At 33.0% G+C, this 27,665-nt stretch overlaps 2 protein-coding genes and 1 long non-coding RNA gene across 4 annotated transcripts; 1 reads left to right on the forward strand and 2 right to left on the reverse strand.

The window, feature by feature from the left end:
- Nucleotides 1-328: 328 nt before the first annotated feature.
- On the reverse strand, nt 329-1,183 carry LOC147411811 (FCS-Like Zinc finger 8-like). The gene has a single exon (XM_086432453.1). It carries the CDS (start codon nt 998-1,000, stop codon nt 329-331), a length of 672 nt encoding a protein of 223 aa, XP_086288579.1. The 5' UTR covers nt 1,001-1,183.
- A 15,067-nt stretch (nt 1,184-16,250) lies between these two features.
- LOC147411812 (uncharacterized) lies at nt 16,251-21,045 on the forward strand. 2 transcript variants are annotated; one of them, XR_015181187.1, is made up of 2 exons: nt 16,251-16,417; nt 20,566-21,045. It is a non-coding gene; the product is annotated as an uncharacterized LOC147411812 (long non-coding RNA). The 2 variants fall into 2 exon arrangements; XR_015181188.1 differs by lacking the exon at nt 20,566-21,045 and adding an exon at nt 16,565-16,870.
- Nucleotides 20,835-26,585, reverse strand: ADG1 (ADP glucose pyrophosphorylase 1). Its single transcript, XM_086452691.1, has 9 exons — nt 26,205-26,585; nt 24,949-25,245; nt 23,458-23,727; nt 23,125-23,304; nt 22,375-22,478; nt 22,174-22,285; nt 21,886-21,984; nt 21,449-21,568; nt 20,835-21,170 (listed from the first exon to the last, which is right to left on the reverse strand). Exons 1-9 carry the CDS (start codon nt 26,469-26,471, stop codon nt 21,054-21,056), a joined length of 1,566 nt encoding a protein of 521 aa, XP_086308817.1. The 5' UTR covers nt 26,472-26,585; the 3' UTR covers nt 20,835-21,053.
- Between the last annotated feature and the right edge of the window lie 1,080 nt (nt 26,586-27,665).

The following is a 27,665-nucleotide window of genomic DNA, read 5'->3' on the forward strand; positions in this document are numbered from 1 at the left end:
CTCAATCCAAAATTTCTAACCCATATTTTAAAATTTTATTTACCGTCGAAAGTTTTCTTAGACGGTTTCTCAGACGGCCCTTGAACCTGACCCATATATATATATATATATATATATATATATATATATATATATATATATGGGGACGGTTCGACGGACGTCCTCAAAATCGAATGAGAAACCAATGCTTATCATGCGTTAGATTTTTCGAAAGCAACGGCTGAGACGCGTTCTCACGTCTCGTCCAATTAAAAACGGAGTTTTAGATATTTAAAAAAAACTCCCTCAGTTTTTTTTTCTTTTTTTTGTTATTCACTATTTCTATTAACTAACATATTCTCTCTCTCTCTCTCTCTCGACAGAACGACTGAAAACCTGAGTTCTCTCTCTCTCTCTCTCTCTCGCTAACGGAGAGACACCCCGTAAAAACCCGAGGTGAGCTTGGTGTTTCAAGACCAGAATTCGCAGACCAAAAAAGAGATTTTTTCGCTGAAGACGGAGAATTACGGGTTTTGAGATTGGAATTGGATAGAGATTTTAGGGATTCAGTAGGAGAATTAAGAGATGGTGATAGGGGAGGGATTTGAATCTTAAGCTGTGATCCAAACAGAACCATTCTACTATCAGATTTGGATAATTTCTGATTGAATTCTTCATCAATTAGAACATCAACAATACCAAGACCAACACCTCTTGAATCAAGTTTCTTCATTAAACAAGGTTCTGGGGATGATTTAGTAGTAGTTTTTCTATCTGAGGCAAGTGGGTTTTTAAAACTAGAGAAGGGTTTAATATCTAGGATTGAGGTAGGGCTCATCATTGCTTCAGTTTCAGAGAAAATCTTTGAAGAGAAACCAGTAAACAACCTAGGAGAATTGAAGAAAGTGGGTTTTGTGTATTTGGTGGTGGGAGATGGGATAAACCCATTGCCAGCCATTAAAGATTGTTTACAGGCCATTGTTCTTGATCTCTTCCTCAGCATTTCAAATCCTAGATTCATACAAATTTATATTCTCACTACAAAACAAGAATAACCTATTAAAGAAAAAAACATATTATTTTCACCCTTTTACTCTGTATGTATGTGTGTGAGAGAGAGTCACTTAGAATGAATGTTAGAATAAAAATGGGATTTTTAAGGAAAACTAATATCTGGGTCTTTCTATTGAGAGAAAAATGAAGTGTTGGGTAGAAACCAAGAGTTCCAATCAGTTGGAATTTCTGTCGAGAGTCGAGAGAGAGAGCTCAGGTCTTCAGTCGTTTTGTCGAAAGAGAGAGAATATGTTAGTTAATAGAAACAATGAGTAACACAAAAAAAAAGAAAAAAAAATCTAAGGGAGTTTTTTTAAAATATCTAAAACTCTGTTTTTAATTTGGACGAGACGTGAGAACGCGTTTCAGCCGTTACTTTCGAAAAATCTAACGCATGAGAAGCATCAGTTTCTCATTCGGTTTTGAGGACGTCCGTCGAACCGTCCCCTCTATATATATATATATATATATATATATATATATATATATATATATGGGGGCGGTTCAAGGGCCATCTGAGAAACCGTCTAAGAAAACTTTCGTTTTTCAAAATAAGGGTTAGAGGTTTTGGATTGAGCTGATTTTTTGCAAGGATGGTCACTATGATGAGAAGATCATCCTCACAAAAAATCAGCTCAATCAGAAACTTGTAAATCCATCAAAAGTGATTTACAAATTAGTGATAAAAAGTGGTAAAAAATCGACGGTCCACATTCTAAATCACTTTTAATGGGGTTAGAAGTTTCAGATTGAGCTGATTTTTTTTTTGGATGATCTTCCCATCATAGAGATCATCCTCACAAAAAATCAGCTCAATCCAAAATTTCTAACCCATATTTTAAAATTTTATTTACCGTCGAAAGTTTTCTTAGACGATTTCTCAGACGGCCCTTGAACCTGACCCTATATATATATATATATATTTAAAAAGATAAGTGTTCTACATTCTTATATTATAGGGGAAATTATTTTTAAAAAAAACAAAAAAAACCCAAATTTGATGACTATCTATAAAAAAAAGTACCAACTTTTGTGAATTTAAAATTGGCAATTTAAGTGCTGTTTTTATTTTTTTAATTTAATAATATATATATATATATAAACAACATTTAAAGTGTCGGATTTTGTTTATTTTTTAAATAATAAGTGCGGCACTTAAAGTGCCAGTTTTTTTTGTTTGTTCTTTAAATAAAAAAAGTGCCAGTTTTTTTTTTTTTTTTAAATTAAAATTAAAAATGAGCATTTTCTTAATATATCCGTTGTGAATTCCGTTGCACATTTTATGACCATTGGGCTCTATATACGAATTTGTGAATTCTGTTTATGATCAAGATCTCATCCTCATTGAATTACGAATTTTTTGTCATCAAGATCAAGATCTCAATCAAGATTATTATCAAGATCTATGATCTTCATGATTTCATCCTCATTGAATTACGTCATATATACTTATTAAATTTGGTTTTGTTTAATAATTTTCCCTATATTATATTACATAGAAATTTTATTAATAAAATATTAACTAATCAATATAAGAAAATATAAGTTATAAAAAATGGAATCAAGTTATTAACTAATTTTTTATATTAAATATTAGAGTTATTAATTATAAGAGGGCTTTCTAGTGGAATTCTAAAAGTTCATTTGATGAAGTCTTCTTCCTTGCCTGCTTCGTGTTTGACTGGAAATATATTAAAAAAAAAAAAATGCTCAAATTTAGTTCATCAATATAAATAGCTAGTAAGTTATGGAGGAGTCTTCCAATCCATAAGGCTCTTGTTTTTCTATCTCTCTGTTTACTTCTTTAGTCTTCTCTAGGGTTGATTCAAAGGAAGAACAACTAAGAAGAGAATGGGGAAGCCGTTTTGCTGTGCTTCGCGGGCTTGTCTTCTGGCCTTGCTTATGCTATTAACATCACAAAGTTTGTGTTCTCTCAGGGCAGAATCAAGAGTGGTACATCTTCTCTCTTCTCTACAAGGCATACAAACACACGGTATATATTTCTTATTCCTGACTACACCTAAGCTAATTATATCGCTCTACTTACCTTAATTTTGTTCATCGTATTTGAATATGAATTCAATACATCAGTACTGATAGCATATGAGACAAAATATTAAGATAATGAACCACTTTTTCTTCCCATCTTTTGTTGCGTAAATTATTGTGTTTTGTGCGATTATGTTATCTTTGCAATTGTGATTTTTTCACATCTTTAATTTTCTTTGTTTTGATGGATGACAGAGGGTGGGTTCTCTCGGAATACAAGGGAATTAGTTCCTGTGGTTAATGTCAATTCTCCTGAGCCAAATCAAGGACCCCATAATGGACCCAAATCCACGAACCCCTCCCCCAACATGATTAACAACTACCAATTAGAGATGCATTATATGGAACCAGGGCATATATATATTGTGACTAATTGCCTAAATGGAGGTGATATAGAATAAATAAGATTTATGTATGTTTCATGTGCACTTGCTGTGTTTTAATTTAGAAAAATAGCTTTTTCTATTTGTATCCCAGATTGAAGGTTGGTGTTTTTCTAACAAACCTGACTTGAGAGAGAAGACTAATGGTGATGATGACTTGTAGTTAAAACTAAAAACATAATTTTTTTACTGCCAAATCCATTGACGCGGGACGAAGAATTTTTTTTCCATTAGTTCATTAATTTTCAAAAGAATATTAAATAATTGAATAACAAAATCTTTTGATTCGTACAAAAAACCAAGTAATTGAAAATAAAGAGAAAACTCTTTAAGAACATTAATTTTATTAATGAAAAGTTTTTCCCATGTATTGGAGTTACATTACAACTTATATAAAATAATCTTATTCTTAAAAACACAAAAAATGACCAAAATAGAAAAACGACCTAAATATGAAAATAGATACTGCTTAATCTTAGAAGTAAAGTAGATTCAACGGTTCGTGATTCTAATTTCTATAACTAAAATTATCAACAAAACGAAAATCAACAAAAATAACAAAATTGCCTAAAAAAATAGAGTAAACAAATGAATCAAGCCTAAAAAATGGGTCTTTCTCTTTGGATAATTCTGACTCAGTCAGTTCATCCGAATCCTTGGCCCATGTAGGCGAAGGCCTTATGCTTGGACTCTTGGTGATCTAAACGTTCCCTGAATTCTTCTGTTATGATCTGTACATCATCTATTTTATCCTCAAAAAAAGACGTGGGAACATATTTACCACCAAATCTGAATTCCACAATTTATGGGTTTGTAATATCGGAGCTCTACCATAGAATGTGAATCTTAGAGAGAAAGAAGAGAGAGAGAGAGAGAGAGAGAGAGAGAGAGAGAGAGAGAGAGAGAGAGAGAGAGAGAGAGGAAGCAGTGTGGAAGCGTGTACCACTGCATCTTCATTACTTCTGGAATGTGGCGTGGATCTGGTCTCTTGATTGACATCATCTCTCTGAAAAGATTAAATGTGTTTGGCCACACTATTTAAGGTTTAAAAAAAAAAAGTTCAAGTTAGCAATAGAAGCCAGCAACACCATAGTAATTAAATAATTATGATGGAAATAAGTTCCATTAATATGGAGATAATGTTTTATATACATAGATTTTTTTTATGAGGTATCATTGAATCGAAGAAGAATCTTGCGATCACTGTCCGATTTCTTATAAGCATCAAAGTTGACTAAGGAAATATGAATTATTAATATAAGAGAATATGAATTATAAACCACGGAGTCAAGTTAATTAGTAAAAAAAAATTAATAAATATGAGAGTTGTTAAGTCATAAATTATATATTAATTATAAGGGGGCTTACAAGTGGAAGAGATTTCTAAAATATCATTTGAGGAAGTCTTTTTCCTTGCTTGCTTTGTGTTTGACTCGGATATATATTTTGTGATGGATCCTTGAAGAAGCAGATTAGGTGGTGACTGACTTGTTCTATAAAAAAACTTAAAGATAGTAATGCTCTAATTTAGTTCATCAATAACTCTTTCAATCCATAAGGCTCTTGTTTTTCTATTTATATGTTTGATTATTTATTCTTTGATAGGCTTGATTCAAAGGAAGAGAGTTATTTTGCGGTACTGATCAGCATGCACTAGGATGGGACCATCATCGGGACGTCTTATAACTAATTGCCTAAATCGAGACAATATAGAATAAATACGACTTACCACTTATGTATATGAACTCCCGAGGGTGGCTTAACGGGTTTGTTCGCTCTGCTCCTGGCATTCTTAGGTCAAGTAGTTGGAAGAGAGGTTGAAAACCTTCTCTATGATTGTGGTATCGAAGAATGCTTGATCTTAGTATTTGAAGATCCTTTTGGAATTAATCACTTCTAATGAAAAAAAAGCATGAATCTGATAATTAGAAATTTTATCATTGAACTAACGATAAAAACACATTTACACTATCATAAAGATGGCGGACTGAAGCAACTTTCATGCTAACATATGAAGTGCAACTAGTAGCTAGGTTAAGATAGATAATATAGAAGTATACATATAAAAAAATAATAAAAATAAATACTTTTTTAAGGTTGGGCTGCAAACGAGAACTACTGGCACCATTAGCAAAGTGTGAATTTAGACGTAACTCCAGTATTATTCATAAATAAATTGAAGTTAGCAATAGAGACCGGCATTACGATAACTCCTTTATAATTAACAATTACAATGAAAAGTGATTTTATAAAGAGAGCTGCTATTGGTATCCCAACTTTTACTTATTACACTCCAATATTTTAAGTTATTTAATACATCCCAATTAAATATTAAAACACATCATTCAACATTACCCAGGTTTGGCTCAAATTATTATCTTAACATTACAAAATATTATAACACTAGTTCAAACGATTTCAGTAGTTGTTTACAATTATGATTAAGCTAATATATTATCTTAAATCCAATTTCTGTTTTATCATTGAATGGAAGAAGAATGTTGCGACCACCATCAGACTTCTTACAAAACTCAAACTCCTTCAACCATTAATGAATGAATTGGATAGAGGTCCAAAGAGATAGACTAATTTGAGAGAGCTCAGAGAAGGATGGAAGAAAGAAACGGGAGATGATAGACAAAAGGTGTAAGAGAAATGAGAAAGACTTATGAGATGCAGAAGCTCGAGAGATGGAGAGAAAACCGTGAGATGGAGAGAGTGAGTGAGATTAAAGAGATAGTCGAGAAATGATTGAAGTAAGAGTTGTGAGGGGGTCAAAGAGGGCTGAGTGAGAGAGAGAGAGAGAGAGAGAGAGAGAGAGAGAGATGAACTAAGGAAGAGTAGAGAAAATCCTTTGGGGGACAAGCATGTCTTGGTTGCCATTTTTTTAAAGTTATATGGGGTACTAACTTGCTTACCTAAAACAGTAAGGGATCTCTTTAATTCTTGGTCGGCAGTTGGGTATTCTTTTAGTGGTGCAAAAAGGAGGTTGTGGAGTATCACACCATTCACAATTTGCTGGGGGGTGTGGTTTGAAAGAAATAGGCGCATCTTTGAAGGGAAACAAAAAGATTGCTCAGATATAATTATTTCCACGTTAGAGTTTATTTTTTGTTGGTCCAAAGTCTATGAGGAGTTTAGGGGTCTATTCTTCGAGGATTTTATGCACAACTGGGATGGGATTTGTTGCTCTATTGGTGTTTAGTGTCGATTTGTAAGGTCTTGTCAGGTTGGTCATCTCGATCGACTTAATTCTATTATATGAATGAATTACTATTTATCAAAAAAAAAAAAAACAGCTTTTAAGTTTATTGTCGAGCCAAAATGCCCCTAGATCTCCGAACTCATTAAAATATGATTAATATAGAGTATCAACTACTTAATCTATGTAATATGTATTCAAATATGCGTTGTTACATATAACAAAAATTGTGCCAAACATTTTTCAATATATGGGTTAGAAGTTTCGGAATGAGATGATTTTTATAAAAAATATCTCTATGGTGTGGAGATCATCATCCTCGCAAAAAATCAGCCCATTCCAAAACTTCTAACCCAAATATTGAAAAATGTTTGGTTTTGCATGAGAGAGAGAGAGAGAGAGAGAGAGAGAGAGAGATGATTAAAAAATATTAATTACTAAATATTAGATAATATAAATTATAAATAAGGAATCAAACTCCCTCAACTCTTCCTCAATGAACAATGAATGTATAGCTTATAAGTTTTTGATATTATCATTGGGCCTCTCCAAACTCACTAAGACATGTGTAATATGTGGTACCTATCCACCTAATATGAATTCACATGTTGTGGTGTTAAATTCTTAAATTAATAATGTATAGAAATATTATCAAGAAATGATTAATTAATAAATATAACACATATTCTATAAATTATAAGTTGGTTACTAAAAATACCATTCAATTCTTGAATTATTAAGTTATAAATATTAATTATAAGGGAGCCTGCAAGTGGAAGTCATCTCTAAAAGATCATTTGATGGTGTCTATTCTTCCTTGCCTGCTTTGTGTTTGACTTGGACAAATATTTTATGATTGGATACTAGGAGAAACAGAAAAACTTAAAAACAGTAACGAAAAATGCTCCAATGTTGTTAATCAATAATTCAATATAAATAAAGTTATGGAGGAGTCAATCAATCTATAAGTCTACTTTTTTCTCTCTCTTTATATATATACATATATTGCTCTGGTCTTGGGGCTTGAATCAAAGGAAGAACAACTAAGAAGAGAATGGGGAAGCTGTTTTGCAGTGCTTCGCAGGCTAGGCTTGTCTTCTGGCTTTGCTTATACTATTAACATCACAAAGTTCGTGTTCTCTCAAGGCAGAATCAAGAGTGGTACATCTTCTTCCTTCTTTCCAAGGCATACAAGCACATGGTACATAATTCTTATCCCTAAATACAACTAAGCTCATTCGTCCTACTTTTACAAGATATGCATTGAAATTTTAACTTCATTAAAATTTCAATTCTATCATACTTGAATAGGGACGTTTACATCAGAGTCTATGACCTAAAAATCTAAAAGTTAACTAGATACTTCTTCTCCCCCTTATTTTTTATCTTCTTTGTTTGATGGATGACAGGAGGAGTGTTACGTCGGAATACCAGGGAAGGTGATCCTATAGATGTCAGACCTCCTCAAGCAAATATGGCACCCCATCAACATGGATAACAGCTACCAAGAGATGCGCTACGATCATCAGACTGAGGCATGTTATTACTATAAGAAATCGCCTAAATTGCCATATAAAATAAATAAGATTTATGCATTTGAAGTACTTCTATGCATTCAATCATCCATGCAGATTTTCTCTGGAACAAATAAAGGCACTGCTTTGTATTATCTTTAATTTATTTGGCAAGCAAAATAATTATCTAATAATATGTTTCCTATCGGTAGTGTCAAGGTTTTTCAATTGTTTAGCAATCAACGATAAAAACCATCAGTATTTTATAAATTGAAACTACAGAATGGGCAAATTCTAGTACAAAATAATTCTGATTATTTAAAAACAGGCTTAAAGATCTTTTAAAAAAAAAAAATGCCAATGAAGACAAGAAATTTTTATCCATGACCAACGTGAGCTCTTTGTACCCGACCTATTTTGAGATACAAAAATTGTCTTCTGTTACCTACTGTAATTCTATTGGCGTTTTGGGCATTGGAAGTGTGAAAGTTATATAGTAATTCCTGGGTTTGAACTTTGCAGTGTTTATGTGGACCTTCTTACAATACGTGATACTGGAAAATTCGACGGGTCTAGGCCCACAAATGAATTTTGACAGCCTAGGGCCGTTGAAACTTTTGATGGTTTTGGCTGTCAAAACAAAATTCCAGAATGAAAAATTTGACAACTTGATCCCTCGAATTTCAGGAAATTCGATTGCCTTTGACCATCAAATATAGACTTTTTCCACGTTGTGTTAGTCCCACTGTTGTTCAGGTATGGGACCTACGTTGCTACAGACCTCGTGTTGATTCTATAGTGCTCAATATAATCTTGAAGATCCTCTATTAAGTGGTGTTATATGACTTCGAGTGAATGAAAATAAAATGCCTAAAGAGGCCATTTTGCTCACATAGTTTTGTTTTTCTTTTCTGGTAGCTGGACTTGAACCCACGACCTCAAAGTTGTTTTGCAATGTGTTAAACCAACTGAATTATGGATGTAAACCAAGTCAAATTTGAAGTCTCATATTATTCGGGGAAAGAGAGTTCATGAGATTATTAAATGCCAACCTGGTTAATCTTTGTTGAAGTTCCGGTACACCGAACACCAAGGGATACAATGATCACACACATGCTTGAAAGGTGATTTAGGCCGTGCTCGAGTTACGGATCATGGACCCACATATAGGCTTCATTTAATGAGATGGCTCTTTTTGGACAAAATTTCAATTCTCTTTTTCTAAAACTTCATATAAATCCATCCCTTAAATTTCATCATCTTATAAATCGAGTTATCAAAGTACCCCTCTTATGTGACAATCTTATAGAAATAAAATTGTCAAAAGATAGAGATCAATGTCCTTTCTCATTTCTTCATAGGGAATTCAATTTTGTTATCTTTTCACAATTTCAGATTAGTAGACTATAGAGCCAGCAACAAGTTCGAGATGATCTTATTCGATTATGCTGGTGAAGAAAATCAGATTATTGAATCTTGGGAAATAGTCATCTAGGGCCTTCTAGCATCAACTTGTAGGGAGCGGATCCTTTGTAACACCATTTTCTTGTAGTGCCATGTAAATATTATAATTAGATGATTCGACACCAAAATTTGAATATAAAAAATGCCCTCACTATGATATTTAAACTTAATATAATCAAGGTCATTTTGGTCAAAATCCAAAAAAATTGCGATCGTCCTAAAATCACATTGGTCAGTTTTCAAAATTATAAAAATATACTTCTTATTATCTAATCTTCAAAACTATCCTTTAATTAATATTTTAAATTACAAATAAGCCTTTCATAAACATGTGCATTTGCACATGGCACTTTCTAGATACCTTTGAATGAATTTTCCTTGGGAGTCCAGCTTTAATGATGTGTCCGTCTCTTGACTTTGGATCGTCTCTTTTTTTTTTCCAAAGGGAGGAGCCCACAAGAAATCCAACGTAGATTTATTTAATGCAATTCACTGTCAACCTTCATTATTGATGTCTATCTTCCAAGATGAAATGACTTTGCAGTTAACGATATAGACCGGCATAACGATAGGCCCTTTATAATCAATAGTAGTAATTTTACACTGAAATGGAGAGAATTGTTTTTGCTCATAGAGAAGTTAATTCGAAATTTCACAAAATCAGATGACCAAAACACTCATAAAGCCTAGTTTTTTTTTTTTTTGTGTGTAAATACCAAAAAAAAATTCCCACCAAAAATACCCAGAAACACTTAATTGTAAGGGATTTTAAACGTAAAGAAATTTATCAAAATGCACAACTTTTCAAATTTATTTATCAAAACGATAAAAATAGTAATTTCCATATTTTTACTACTGAAAATACCTTTTTTATTAGAAGGATCCTTAAGCTATATAAAATACGAAAATTACTATTTTTACAGTTTTGGTAAAATAAAATATTTCCGAAAACTATAAATTACAATTTTGATAAATAAGATGTATAGTTATCCATTTTGATAAATAATCAATATGTTGTGCATGTTTTGGTAAATTTACCTTAAATGCATTCTTACATATCACCAGAGAGCACACATTAACAAAACACTCTATAGACAACTTTATACGTACATAATCATCATATTCATTTAAAAAAAAATCAACATTTTTCTGTGATACCATTGAATGGAAGAAGAATCTTGCGACCACACCATGATGACTTCTTATACACCTCAAACTTCTTTAACAATTCCCAAATAAACGATGAACGTGTAGCTTATAAACTTTAAAGTTTGTCATTTAGCCAAAAATGCCATTAGTCTCCAAACTCACTAACATATGAATAATATGATGTACCAACAACCCAATCTATGTAATATGTAAATGAATATGAGGTGTTACATATTACAGTTAAGTCGTGATAATATACACCCCTCTGACATACACCCCCATTACAGAACCATAGATCATTTCCCTCGGGACACACAAGAAAAGATTTATGATTATGCATATCCCGAGGCAATGAATCTACGGTTCTATGATGGGGCACCAAAAACTCATTATTCATTATATATATAGGGTACATATGAACTATTAATTATATTACCAATCATATATATTGTTAAAAATATTAATTTTTTAAATAAAAACAATACAAATTATGAACATGGAATCAAACTCCTTTAACTGTTCCTGAATGAATGATAAATTCCGAAATTAATTATATATATAAATACTTTATTAGGAAAAAATGATTAATTAATAAATATAACCGCATATAAATCATAAGTTGGTTACTAAAAAATTTTAAAATAATAGAATCATTAAGTTATAAAATATTAATTATAATGTGGCTTATAAGTGGAAGTCAATTCTAAAAGATCATTTAATGAAGTCTGTTCTTCCTTGCCTGCTTTTTATTTGACTTGGACAAGTATTTCGTGAGTCAATACTTGGAGAAACAGATTACGTGGTGACTGATTTGTTTGAAAAAACTTTACAACAGTAAAGAAAAATGCTCCAATGTAATTAGTCAATATATATAAATAAGAGAGTAATGGAGGAATCTATCAATCCACAAGACTCTTGTTTGCTCTTTGTCTTCTCTGGGTTTGATCCAAAGGAAGAACTAAGAATGGGGAAGCACTTTGGCAGTGCTTCGCGTGCTTGTTTTCTGGCTTTGCTTATACTATTAGCGTCACAAAGTTTGTGTTCTCTTGAGGCAGAATCAAGAGTGGTGCATCTTCTTCCTTTTTTCCAAGACATACAAGCTCAGGGTACATAATTCTTAACTTTGTTATTTTTTCAATTCTATCATACTTGAATATGGACCTATACATCAGTGTCTATGACCTAAAAATCTAAAAGTTAACTAGATACTTTTTCTCCCCTTATTTTTTATCTTCTTTGTTTGATGGATGACAGGAGGAGCGTTGCGTCGGAATACCAGGGAAGACGATCCCATGGGACCTCCACCTCCTCTAGTAAATTTGTCACCCCCAACATGAATAACAGCTACCAAGAGATGCGCTACAATCACCAGACTGAGGCATGTTATTACTATAAGAAATCTCCTAAATCACCATATAAAATAAATAAGATTTATGCATTTGATGTCCTTCTATGCATTCAATCATTCATGCAGATTTTCTCTGGAACAAATAAAGGCACTGCTTTGTATTATCTTTAATTTATTTGGCAAGCAAAATAATTATCTAATAATATGTTTCCTATCAGTTGTGTCAGGGTTTTTCAGTTGTTTAGCAAGCAACGATAAAAACCATCAGTATTTTATAAATTGAAACTACAGAATGGGCAAATTCTAGTACAAAATAATTCTGATTATTTAAAAACTGGCTTAAAGACCTTTTAAAAAGAAAAAAACATGCCAATGAAGATTTGTACCCAACCTATTTTGAGATACAAAAATTGTCTTCTGTTCCCTATCGTAATTCTATTGGCGTTTTGGGCATTGGAAGTGTGAAAGTTATATAGTGATTCCTGGGTTTGAACTTTGCAGTGTTTATGTGGAGCTTCTTACAATATGTGATACTGGAAAATTCGACTGGCCAAGGCCCACAAACGAATTTCGACGGCATGGGGCTGTTGAAACTTTTGATGTTCCTCAGATTCGACGGTTTAGAGACGTCAAATAGCTCCCATCCTCCATTAATTTGACGGTTTTAGCTGTCAAAACAAAATTCCACAATGAAAAATTCAATAACTTGATCCGTCGAATTTCACGAAATTCGATGGCTTTGGACCGTCAAATATAAACTTTTTTCACGTTGTGTAAGACCCACTTTTGTTCAGGTATGGGACCTACATAGCGACAGACCTCGTGTTGATTCTATAGTGCTCAATATGAATGAAAATAAAATGCCTAAAGAGGCCTTTTTGCTCACATTGTTTTGTTTTTCTTTTCCGGTAGCTGGACTTGAACCACAACCTCAAAGTTGTTTTGCAATGTGTCAAACCAACTGAATTATGGATTTAAACCAAGTCAAATTTAAAGTCTCATATTGTTCAAGGAAAGAGAGTTCATGAGATTATTAAATGCCAACCTCGTTAATCTTTAGTGAAGTTCCAGTACACCGAACACCAAGGGCTACAGTAATCACACACATGCATGAAAGGTGATTTAGGCCGTGCTCGAGTTATGGGTCATGGACCCACATATAGGCTTTTTGTACAAAATTTCAATTCTCTTTTTCTAAAATTTCATTTAAAGCCATCCCTTAAATTCCATCATATTATAAATCAAGTTATCAAAGTACCCCTTATGTGACCATCTTCTAGAAATAAAATTGTCAAAAGATAGAGATCAATGTCCTTTCTCATTTCTTCACAGGGAATTCAATTTTGTTATCTTTTCACAATTTCAGATTAGTAGACTATAGAGCCAGCTACAAGTACAAGATGATCTTATTCGACTATGCTGGTAAAGAAAATCAGATTATCGAATCTTAGGAAATAGTCATCTAGGGCCTTCTAGCATCAACATGTAGGGAGCGGATCCTCTATAGCACCATTTTCTTGTAGAGCCGTGTAGATATTATAATTAGAGAAGATGTGATTCGACACCAAAATTTGAATATGAAAAATGTCCCCACCATAATATTTAAATTTAATATAATAAAGGTTATTTTGGTCAAAACCCAAGAAAATTGCGATCGTCTTAAAATTACGTTGGTCAGTTTTTAAAATTATAAAAATATCCTTCTTATTATCTAATCTTCAAAACTATCGTCTAATTAATATTTTAAATTACAAATAAGCCCTTTATGTACATGTGCATTTACACATGGCACTTTCTAGTTACCTTTGAATGAATTTTCCATGGGAGTCCAGCTTTAATGATGTGTCCGTTTCTTGACTTTGGATTGTTCTTTTTTTAATTTTTCAAAGGGAGAAGCCCACATGAAACTCGTGGTAGCAATTCACTATCAACCTTCATTATGGATGTCTATCTTTAAAGATTAAATGACTTTACAATTAACGATTTAGACCGGCATGATGATAGGCCATTTATAATCAATAGTAGTAATTTTAAACTGACATGGAGAGAATTGTTTTGCTCATAGAGAAGTCAATCCGAAATTTCACAAAATCGGATGACCAAAACACCCATAAAGCCTAGTTTTTTTTTTTTTTTTTTCTTGTAAATACCTAAAAGGAATTCCCACAAAAAATACCCTGAAAGACTTATTTGCAAGGGATGTTAAATATAGAGAAATTTATCAAAATGGACAACTTCTCAAATTTATTTACCAAAATGATAAAAATAGTAATTTCCATATTTTTGCTATTGAAAATACCTTTTTTGTTAAAAGGATCCTTCTGAAGCTGTATAACATACATAAATTACTATTTCTGCCATTTTTGTAAAAAAAAAAATTTTGAAAACGGTAAATTGCAATTTTGATAAATAAGATGTATAGTTATCCGTTTTGATAAATAATTGATATATAGTGCATGTTTTGGTAAATTTTCCTTAAATGTATGTTAACATGTCCCCTGAGAGCACACGTTTACAAAACACCATATAGACAACTTTATATATACATAATTATTGTATTCATTAAAAAAAAAAAAAAAAAAATTCATCATTTTTCTGTGGTACCATTGAATGGAAGAAGAATCTTGCTACCACACCATCATGACTTCTTATAAACCTCAAACTTCTTTAACAATTCCAGAATAAACGATGAACATGTAACTTATAAACTTTAAAGTTTATCATTTAGCCAAAAACGCCTTTAGTCTTCAAATTCGCTAACATATGAATAATATGATGTACCAACAACCTAATCTAGGTAATATGTAAATCAATATGAGGTGTTACATATTACAGGTAAGTCGTGATAATATACACCCCTCTAACATACACCCCCATCACAGAACCATAGATCATTTGCCTCGGGACAAACAAGAAAAGATTTATGGTTATGCATATCCCGAGGCAATGGATCTACAGTTCTTTGATGGGGCGTCAAAAACTCATTATTCATTATATATAGGGTACATATGAACTATTAATTATATTACCAATCATATATATTGTTAAAAAATATTAATTAGTAAATAAAAACAATATAAATTATGAAGATGGAATTAAACTCCTTTAACTGTTCCTGAATGAACGATAAATTCTGAAATTAATAATATATATAAATACTTTATTAGTGTAGTGAAACTACACACAAGAACAAGATGCACATAACCTAATAGAAGCAGTAATACTGCTACAGCAATCAACTAGGAGCAGCAGAAATTTATAAACAAGAACAGAACAGAAAATAAATATAACAAGAAGGATTTATACTAGTTCAGAATGCAATGAGCATTCCTACATCCAGTTTCGGCTTGGCCATTCAAATCCACAATTTACAATGAGAGTTACAGAATACAAGGTATAGAACTCAGAGAATACACCAGAGAAAATGCATTCAGCTCACACACTCAAGGTCCAACAATGGCACCATTTTACACTGATATTTTTACTTTTTAACTTTTCTCTCTACATGAACACACCTTTTTTCTCTCTCTCTTTTTACTATCTCAATCCTCCTTGGATCTAGCAATATATTCTTTTTTCATCACAATGTTCTGCAATACAGTTTGTTATCTCCAATCCAATAGAAAAACAGCAAGTGTCATCTATACACAAGGGCAATGAATAAAACATTCTTGCCAGGCTGAATTAGTGACAAACCAAATCAGCTGCCAGGTGAGACAAACCAGTCAGCACCTAAAGATTTTTGATCATTATACCACAATTAGGAAATGATTAATTAAAAAATATAATATAATATAAATTATAAGTTGGTTTCTAAAAAAAATTATTAAATAATAGAATCATTAAGTTATAAAATATTAATTGTAATGGCACTTATGAGTGGAAGTCAATTCTGAAAGGTCATTTAATGAAGTCTGGTCTTCCTGGCCTGCTTTTTATTTGACTTGGACAAGTATTTCGTGAGTCAATACTTGGAGAAACAAATTACGTGTTGACTGATTTGTTTGAAAAAACTTTACAACTGTAAAGAAAAATGCTCCAATGTAATTAATCAATATATATATAAATAAGAGAGTAATGGAGGAGTCTATTAATCCACAAGACTCTGGGTTTGATCCAAAGGAAGACCTAAGAATGGGGAAGCAGTTTTGCAGTGCTTCGCGTGCTTGTTTTCTGGCTTTGCTTATACTATTAGCGCCACAAAGTTTGTGTTCTCTTAAGGCAGAATCAAGAGTGGTGCATCTTCTTCCTTTTTTCCAAGACATACAAGCTCAGGGTACATAATTCTTAAATTTGTTATTTTTTCAATTCTATCATACTTGAATATGGACCTATACATCAGTGTCTATGACCTAAAAATCTAAAAGTTAACTAGATGCTTTTTCTTCCCTTATTTTTTTCTTCTTTGTTTGATGGATGACAGGAGGAGCCTTGCGTCGGAATACCCGGGAAGGCGATCCCATTGTACCTCCATCTCCTCAAGCAAATATAGAACACCATCAACATGGATAACAGCTACCAAGAGATTATAGATACGCTACGATCATCGGACTGAGGAATGTTATTACTATAAGAAATCGCCATATAAAATAAATAAGATTTATGCATTCGATGTACTTCTATGCATTCCATCATTCATGCAGATTTTCTATGGAACAAATAAAGGCACTGATTTGTATTATCTTTAATATATTTGGCAAGTAAAATAATTATCTAATAATATGTTTCCTATCGGTAGTGTCAGGGTTTTTCATTTGTTTAGCAAGCAACGATAAAAATCATTAGTATTTTATAAATTGAAACTAGAGAATGGCCAAATTCTAGTACCAAATAATTCTGATTATTTAAAAACAGGCTTAAAGATCTTTTTAAAAAAAAAAAAAATTCCAATGAAGACAGGAAATTTTTATCCATGACCAACGTGAGTTCTTTGTACCCAACCTATGTTGAGATACAAAAATTGTCTTCTGTTCCCTATAGTAATTCTATTGGCGTTTTGGGCATTGGAAGTGTGAAAGTTATATAGTGATTCCTGGGCTATAACTTTGCAGTGTTTATGTGGACCTTCTTTCAATACGTGATACTGGAAAATTCGACGGGCCCAGGCCCACAAACGAATTTTGACGTCCTAGGGCCATTAAAACTTTTGATGGTCCCCAGATTCGACGGCTTAAAACCATCAAATTGCTCCCATCCTCCGTTAATTTGACGGTTTTGACTGTCCAAACAAAATTCCACAATGAAAAAGTCGACAACTTAATCAGTCGAATTTCATGAAATTTCGATAATCTTGGACAGTCAAATATGGACTTTTTTCACGTTGTGTTAGACCCACTTTTGTTCAGGTATGGGACCTACATTGCGACAGAACTCATGTTGATTCTATAGTGCTCAATATGATCTTGAATATCCTCTATTAAGTGGTTTTATATGACTTCGAGTGAATGAAAATAAAATGCCTAAAGAGGCCTTTTTGCTCGCATTGTTGTGTTTTTCTTTTCCGGTAGCTGGACTTGAATCCGCAACCTCAAAGTTGTTTTTGCAATGTGTCAAACCAACTGAATTATGGATGTAAACCAAGTCAAATTTAAAGTTTCATATCATTCAAGGAAAGAGAGTTCATGAGACTTTTAAATGCCAACCACGTTAATCTTTGGTGAAGTTCCAGTACACCGACCACCAAGGGATACAATAATCACACACATGCATGAAAGGTGATTTAAGCTGCGCTCGAGTTATGGATCATGGACCCACACATATGCTTTATTTAATGAGATGGTTCTTTTTGGACAAAATTTCAATTCTTTTTTTTTTTTTTTAAATTTCATATAAATCCATTCCTTAAATTTCATCATATTATAAATCGAGTTATCAAAGTACCCCTCTTATGTGACAATCTTATAGAAATAAAATTATCAAAAGATAGGGATCAATGTCCTTTCTCATATCTTCATAGGGAATTCAATTTTGTTATCTTTTCACAATTTCAGATTAGTAGACTATGGAGCCAGTAACAAGTTCAAGATGATCTCATTCGGCTATGCTGGTGAAGAAAATCAGATTATTGAATCTTGGGAAATAGTCATCAAGGGCCTTCTAGCATCAACTTGTAGGGAGCGGATCCTTTGTAACACCATTTTCTTGTAGTGCCATGTAAATATTATAATTAGATGATTCGACACCAAAATTTGGATATCAAAAATGCTCCCACCATAATATTTAAACTTAATATAATCAAGGTCATTTTGGTCAAAGCCCAAGAAAATTGCGATTGTCCTAAAATCACATTGGTCAGTTTTCAAAATTATAAAAATATACTTCTTATTATCTAATCTTCAAAACTATCCTTTAATTAATATTTTAAATTACAAATAAGCCCTTCATATACATGTGCATTTGCACATGGCACTTTCTAGATACCTTTGAATGAATTTTCCCTGGGAGTCCAACTTTAATGATGTGTCCGTCTCTTGACTTTGGATCGTCTCTTTTTTTTTTCCAAAGGGAGGAGCCCACAAGAAACCCAACGTAGATTTATTTAATGCAATTCACTGTCAACCTTCATTATTGATGTCTATCTTCCAAGATTAAATGACTTTGCAGTTAACAATATAGACCGGCATAACGATAGGCCCTTTATAATCAATAGTAGTAATTTTACATTGAAATGGAGAGAATTGTTTTTGCTCATAGAGAAGTCAATCCGAAATTTCACAAAATCAGATGATCAAAATACCCATAAAGCCAAGTTTTTTTTTTTTTTTTTTGTGTAAATACCAAAAAAAATTCCCACCAAAAATACCCAGAAAGACTTAGTTGCAAGGGATTTTAAATGTAGAGAAATTTATCAAAATGCACAACTTTTCAAATTTATTTATCAAAACGATAAAAATAGTAATTTTCATATTTTTACTACCAAAAATACCTTTTTTATTAGAAGGATCCTTAAGCTATATAAAATACGGAAATTACTATTTTTACCATTTTGATAAAATAAAATATTTCTGATAACAGTAAATTACAATTTTAATAAATAAGATGTATATTTATTCATTTTGATAAATAATCAATATATTGTGCATGTTTTGGTAAATTTGCCTTAAATGTATGTTAACATATCCCCTGAGAGCACACATTAACAAAACACTCTATAGACACCTTTATACGTAGATAATCATTATATTCATTTAAAAAAAATCATATTTTTTTCTGCGGTACCATTGAATGGAAGAAGAAACTTGTGACCATATCATTACGACTTCTTATACACCTCAAAGAATAAACGATGAATGTGTAGCTTATAAACTTTAAAGTTTATCATTTAGCCAAAAACACCTTTAGTCTCCAAACTCACTAACATATGAATAAATATGATGTACCGACAACCTAATCTATGTAATATGCAAATGAATATGAGGTGTTACATATTACAGGTAAGTCGTGATAATATACACCCCTCTGACATACACCTCCATCACAGAACCATAGATCATTTGCTTTGGGACACACAAGAAAAGATTTATGATTATACATATCCCGAGGCAAGGATCTATGGTTCTATGATGGGACGTCAAACACTCATTATTCCTTATATATATAGGGTACATATAAACTATTAATTGTATTACCAATCATATGTATTGTTAAAAAATATTAATTAGTAAATAAAAACAATATAAATTATGAACATGGAATCAAACTCCTTAAACTGTTCCTGAATGAACGATAAATTCCAAAATTAATAATATATATAAACACTTTATTAGGAAATGATTAATTAATAAATATAACAGCATATAAATTATAAGTTGGTTACTAAAAATATTATTAAATAATAGAATCATTAAGTTATAAAATATTAATTATAATTGGGCTTGTAATTGGAAGTCAATTCTAAAAGATCATTTAATGTCTGTGCTTCCTTGCCTGCTTTTTATTTGACTTGGACAAGTATTTCGTGAGTCAATACTTGGAGAAACAGATTACGTGGTGACTGATTTGTTTGAAAAAACTTTACAACAGTAAAGAAAAATGCTCCCATGTAATTAGTCAATATATAAAAATAAGAGAGTAATGGAGGAATCTATCAATACACAAGACTCTTGTTTGCTCTTTGTCTTCTCTGGGTTTGATCCAAAGGAAGAACTAAGAATGGGGAAGCTGTTTTGCAGTGCTTCGCGTGCTTGTTTTCTGGCTTTGCTTATACTATTAGTGTCACAAAGTTTGTGTTCTCTTAAGGCAGAATCAAGAGTGGTGCATCTTCTTCCTTTTTTCTAAGACATACAAGCTCAGGGTACATAATTCTTAACTTTGCTATTTTTTAAATTCTATCATACTTGAATATGGACCTACACATCAGTGTCTGTGACCTAAAATCTTGAAGATAATGAGCCTCTTTTATCTTCTTTGTTTGATGGATGACAGGAGGCTGGTTCCCTCGGATTACCAGGGGTGATGATCGTGAACCCATAGGCATTACACCACCAGAGCCAAACTTAGCACCCCATTACGAATAACAGCTACCAAGAGACACGTTAGGGTGGGATGAAGACATGTTATATCAATAAGAAATCGCCTAAATGGTCATTAGAATAAATAAGATTTACGCATTTGATGTACTTTTATGCATTCAATCAGTCATGCAGATTTTCTCTGGAAGAAATAAATATACTTATTTGTAATAAACATGTGGATTAATCAAAAGTTCTTCCATGGAAATGAAATGAAGATACCTTTACAAAGCAAATTCTCTGGTCCTCTTCCTTCCTCTGTTACACACCTAAACCTACCAAGTAGATATACATTATTTCTCATCTCAAGCGTATAGACCAAGAGTAAAAAAGGAAGATATATCCCCCTTTATTACACAATTCTCATACCCACAAATTAGAAAGAAAGGGAAAGTGTTGTCTTTATATGACAGTTCCACTGGGTATCAAAGCGTCCTTGATTACTGTGACAATTCCACTCTTGATGAAGTAACCATCTGTTTCCCGTGCTGCTTCTTGAACACTGTCGCAGTTAATGATCTGAAATGGCAACACTTACACATTAAGGCCCATGTTTATGCTAAAATACAATGTTTTAGAGTCTTGAGTGTATTTGAGATCGCAAGATGGTGGATATTACAGTTAATAAGTACATTTATAAAAGAAAATAATCATGTACTGATATGTTCGATTGTTTGCTGTCGGTAGTGTCGGGGTTTTGCAGTTTTTTGGCTAGCAATGATAAAAACTATTCTTCAAAATTGAAACAACAAAGATTTTTTTTTTTCAGTAGCAATTTTTTTTTTTAAGGGCACAACCTTCACATTGTCTCCAATGCGTGCATTTTTGTCAATAATTGCTCTCTTGATGTGAGTGTTCTTGCCAATACCAATTGGGACACTACCTTTCGCAGCCAGAAATCTTCTATCCGCATCAGTCTGGTGCAACCACAAAATATATGACTTCAGATACATAACATAATCATTTGTTTCAGAAGACAATGGAACTAACAGAAAATACTTCTATATATTGAATTCAATAGAGGACCCGAATTTGTTCAGTCAACCCAACTTAAGCAATAAGATCAATGATGAAGATGACACGAGTTGTAGTTAAACTAAGAAAGAAACAGCTTTTTTTTTTTTAATTACCAAACCCTTTTCATTCTCAAGAACTTCCCCAATCTGCAAAGAAAAAGAACACATCCTACAAAATTTTAACTCCACAATTTGTAGGTTATGTCAAGAGAGATTACCTCATAATAATCTGCTCCCATCAGTAAGGTATCTTCTATGATTGCTCCCTCGGAGACGCAAGATCGGAGTCCTACCACGGAATGATGAATCTTGCAGTTCTGCACAGAAAGAAGAATGAGATACGTTAAGGATCTTAGCTCTGGATCACTCTCTACTATAGTTTCCATGGAAAGAAATATGAATCAGTTTGAATCTCAAATTCATGTAAAATTATAATTCACAGTGGAATCATGTTCATAGTAAATTCTGAATGTCAACAGGTGATATTAACTTCTTTAGTATCTCACCTTTATTACACAACCCTCACCAATAACACTATCTGTTACATCAGCATCAAGCATTTTGGAAGGCGGCAAATATCGAGGTTGTGTATAGATTGGAGAAGAACGGTCATAAAAGCTGCACAAGAAAAAGAGTTCATGTTTATAATAATATTGCAGGATTAGGAACCAAATCACTGCTTGAGTTTGACCATCAGGAAAAGCTACCTGAAATCTGGTATTGGCTTTTTGGTGATCCCCAAATTTGCATTATAGAATGCTTCAATGGTACCAATGTCTTCCCAATAACCATCATACAAGTAAGCTTGAACCTATAGAGGTTGAGTACCAACTGACTGTCAGGAAATCGGGAACTTTGAAATGTAAATGCAGAGGAAAGACGGATTAGTGTTGGAATTGCTCCCACAGGAAGATCTATCAATTATTTTACTTTAAAGACTGAAGTTTTAGATATCATGACTAAACCAACTCTATGCTAGTACTTAGTAGGATTACTTCGGGAATGATATCATGGGTTCATAACTACGAAAGCAACCTAGGAATCATCCTTCCGATTGTTGCCATATATAGTGTAAAGGCAGGGAAAATGGGATCCACCATTTGATCAGTCCTGACTATGAGATCACAAAGTTGACCATATCAGATAATCCTAATTCCTAAGTATTAGGCCAATTAGGTTCTTTTAGATAATCAGTAGAAAATGCAATGGACAGTTCAGAAAATGACTATAAATCAAAGGGTTACATAATCATCCAATTGGACTTTTGATCTAAGTTACTTGGCCAATGGAAGAATGGGTCCATCCCCTTGCATGGGCCCCACATATGTGGTTAGATTGGCTCTGTGCCTTATTCCTGTCCTAATGAAAGCAGTCATCCATGTATATATATATATATATCAATAAAAAACTGATATGGTAATTGTTGACAAATAGAAACGAACTAAAACAAAACATACCCTCATTCCAATGGAAGTTGCACCCGGAATAACTTCACTTCCAAAATCATTGGCACCAGGGAACTTGTCCCGAAGTAAATTCAACATCACATCTTTGCTGACGACATATATACCCATACTGGCAATGTAAGGCATCTCTTTAGCTCTCTCATCATCAAGGCCTAAAATGGTAGTATCAACCTGAAATATATATAAGAAAATTAAAAGTCAAGAGACAATAAAGAACATAATCTATATATGTCAGCAAAACTGACTACTGAATAAATCGCGAGCTTGGAAAGAATACAGGCAATACAATAGAGAACGTATGATTCCATTGGACACAATATCTACCCTCATTGCTTTCAATTGCTCTCCTTTAGGCTTCTCTGCAAATTCAATTATGCGCCCTTCTTCATCAATCTTCATTAGACCAAATGCAGTGGCCCGTGCTTCATCCATCGGTAATGCAGCCACAGTAATATCGGCATCAGTCTCCCTGTGAGCTTGAATAAACTTCTCATAATCCATACGGTACAAATGATCTCCAGCAAGAACCAGGAATTCCATAACATTATGTTCCTCAAACAGCCATAAATACTGTCTTACAGCATCAGCAGTACCCTATAAATTTATAAAACAGAACTTCAATAAGAACGGCCTCAAGAGGGAAAATGCTTCAGGTAGATGTCAATCACATAATTAAGGAATTGCATCTATTACAAAAAGAAGAAGAAGAAGGAATCACTTGTGATCCAGTAAGATACAGAACTGTTTTTGGTAAAACCCAATTTTTAACATGACTAATGGGACTTCAAAAATGACAAAAGGGCACCCATTGCTAAGTTCTAAAATTGTGTTATTAAAAAAATCATCATCCAATATGACACAGAAAATGATAAATATAAAAATTATAGAATAAGGATCCTTTTGGTTGAGAAGTTAAAGAAACTAAGAAATTAGACAGCAAGTATTGAAAATACTCATCGTCATTGAATCCCAAAAATTTGGGTAGGCTAAGTACAGAAAATACTCGAATAGGAAAGATTTAAATATACAAGCCAAACACATCATGATTCATGTTAGGGAATGGTGACTTTTTACACCAGCTGCCAACCCGCTGTAATCCTCCTCCTTTATCCAGGCTTGGAACGGCAATGTAGTGGATAAAAGAATCACTACACAAGCGGAGATCATAATCAAGTAAAAAAAAAAAAAAACACACATTTGTACAAAAAGGGCGAAGCTTGTCCATTGATGACAAACTAACCAGAAAAATGTGGATAAAAGTTCATAACTAGATTCTCAATTTATCCAAAGGAGAAGTCAGGATAGCAGGATAGGATGTATCCTTATCTGCAACAAGGAGGTCAAGACCACCATTTGGGTTGTCTCATATAGGAAACTAACATTGGTGCTAGGCATCTCACTTGGTGGGCAAAAAAAAATGGAAAAAGAAAAAGAAAGATGGCGCATATTTTTTCCCCCCCTTAAAAGTCCACTTAACACAAACTAGATCACTGAAAACACCTGTACTTTTTTCACATTTCTCAACTCAGACGTGCTTTTCTACCATGTTTTTAAAGCTTCAATGAAAGCCTGTCCCTAGGTGGGACTCCCATGATAGCAAATCATCCGCTGCATGTGGCATGGATTTTTTTTTTTTTTCCATTTATTAATAAAGAGTGCCTAAACAACTGAAAAACAGGGGTGAATTACCACAACTTCTTGATCCCATCAACAGATAACACACGAACAAGAAATCATTTCCAACCCAAAGGAGCTCACATCAAAAACGAAATCCATACAAACAGCATTAAAAAACATAGTTTAGGTTATTATTACCTGAAACCAGTTCGGGTTCTCAGGGCTTTGTTGAGCAGCAAGAACTTCAACAAACCCCTCATTCTTGTACCCTCCCATGTTACTGGCATATGCCCGTGAGAGATGACGGTTCAGAGATGCAGAATTGAATTGTGTGAGAACATAGATCTTTGATATGTTACTATTCAAGCAATTGCTCACGGGAATGTCAATCAGTCTGTAATTTGCACCTAGAGGAACAGCAGGTTTGGCCCGCTTCTTGGTAAGAGGGTATAAACGGGTCCCAGCTCCACCCCCAAGTATAATTCCCAGAACACTCTGCAGTTAATAAAATAAACCATTAACATAGAAATTTGAACGTAACGAAATTAGAAAGTTGATATCTCAGTCAACAAAATCATATCATTAACATCAAAATCAAATGCGATTCGATATCATTAAGATGGCTTTCCACAATTTCTGAGATGTGCCGATACCTAGCTAATGAGTGGAGGAGGTTCTATCCTAATGCGGTTCTAACTCATCTCCTTACCTTGGTATCGGACCACACTCCTATAATCCTCAATTTTCATCCTAGAGTTGAGGCTTCAAAAAAGCCCTTTAGATTCGAAGCAACGTGGATGTCGATGATTTCATATAGGCAACCAAAAACGCCTTTTTTTTTTTTTAATGCCACAGCTCAACCCTTTTCCATTGGTACCAAATTGGCCAACAAAATCTCACAAGAAGATCTCAAACAGTACAATTACATTGAATGATCACATTCGCCTAATAAATTAATTTTCGATCATCATCAAGATTGGAGGTGGGATCCACAGATCTTGATGATGATGATAAGAAATTGATGGCGGATGACCCACCAATCGTACTTCACATAATTCGCCTCAGCTATTACTATTAAAATCTCTTTCGCAATAATTAATTAAAAATTCTTCCCAATAATAAGATACAGTATAACTTCCAAAGATCTACATAGTTAAGACTTATAAGATCAAAATGTACCACTATTTACTCAAACAAAGTGAAATAGAGACCAATAAAGCCAACTCCAACCATATTCTAGATCTCAAATAACTCTTCAAAGTTCCTATTTTAAATTCTCTCAGCTCTTACAATCTTTTTTCCATCAACTCCGTTAATTTTACAACATCAGATCCAAATAAACCCACTAAATCTTTCAAAAAAAAAAAAAAATTAAAATTCAACACAAAGGTAAAGGTTTTAACATATTATTAGCCCTAACAGGCTGAAATTAATAAATAATAAATGAGACTTACTCGGCTTGCATCGGGGTCGAGACATGTCTGCGAGTTCTTTGAATCAGAAACCGCTTTGGGAGAAACCAAGACTGGAGTTCTTCCATTGGAAGCGATTTTCCGGCTACTGAATATTGCTTTGACCGGAATCTTCTCGCCACATAGGTGGGAAGAAGAAGAAGAGAGGTTTAGGTTCGTGGATTTGAGGAATGGTGTGGTGGTTTTCCGATTGAGACTCGAAGGGTTTGAGGATGGAATCCTCGAGATTCCTAGTGCGGCCATTGCCATTGTTGTGTAGCTTTTCTTTTATTTTCTCTTTTAATTTAAAAATAATAATTTAGTTTCTTTTTTTCGTTTAATTCTTGTTTCTCTGAGATTCAGAGAGATCGTAGGAGTGGAGAAAGGAAGGAGGAGAGCAAGTTATAAGGAGATACTGAACTACACAGTGTAGGGAAGAAATGACACTGGATTGGATTAGAATTACGAAATGAACCTATATTATTCCTTCACAAGTTAAATGAATATAAGAGAATTTCTATTGCCACACTAATTGTGTACTTATAAAACACCAGCCGTTCAAGAATACAATCCCAAATTTGTAATATATAATGTGAGGCGTTCAAGGGACATAAGTAAAAACATTCATTTTTTAAAATATGGATTAGAAATTTTGGATAAAATTAATTTTTTGTGAGGATATTCTTAATGATGATCTCTATGATGAGAAAATCATCCTCACAAAAAATCAGTCCACTATGAAATTTTTAAATCCATCAAAATAATTTACAAATTATTGGTAAAAAATCGACAGTCCACATTTTAAATCACTTTTGATAGGGTTAAGAAGGTTCAGATTGGGCTGATTTTTTGTGAGGATGATCTTCTTATTATAGAGATCATTCTTACAAAATATATATATATTGTATGAAGATTCAGATGGGGTTAGACGGTTCAGAACAGGCCGATTTTTTGTGAGGATGATCTTCTCATTATAGAGATAATTCTCACAAAAAATCAGCTCAATCTGAAACTTCTAACCCATATTTTGATATATATTTTTTAAATGATTGTTTTTACATATGTTTTTACTTATGTCCCTTGAATGCTTCCCCTATATAATATATGGACTACAATTGTCCCATTCTAAAATCATAACATAAGTGAAATTATTACCTTAAAAAATAATGTGATCACACCATTTATTTAGAGAGGTTCTATTGCAATACCAACTTTTGCTAATGCCACCTAAATTCTTATGTAAATCACTAAAGAATTAGTAAACATCTAAGGGTGGCGTTAGCAAAAGTTGGTGTGACAATAAAAGCTCTCTTTATTTAAAGTAATGTTAATATTGAAAGAACCCTCAAAGATTGAGTGAAAATTGGAGATACCACTGTATTTTCAGACTAGCTTTTTCTATTCTATGAAAATCTAATATGGAATGATTGAAATGCACTCACCTTCATTTTTGCCCCAAGTTTT

This window comes from Akebia trifoliata, chromosome 1, assembly GCF_017979445.1.
Source record: "Akebia trifoliata isolate Shusen 1 chromosome 1, ASM1797944v1, whole genome shotgun sequence".
Lineage (NCBI taxonomy): Eukaryota > Viridiplantae > Streptophyta > Magnoliopsida > Ranunculales > Lardizabalaceae > Akebia > Akebia trifoliata.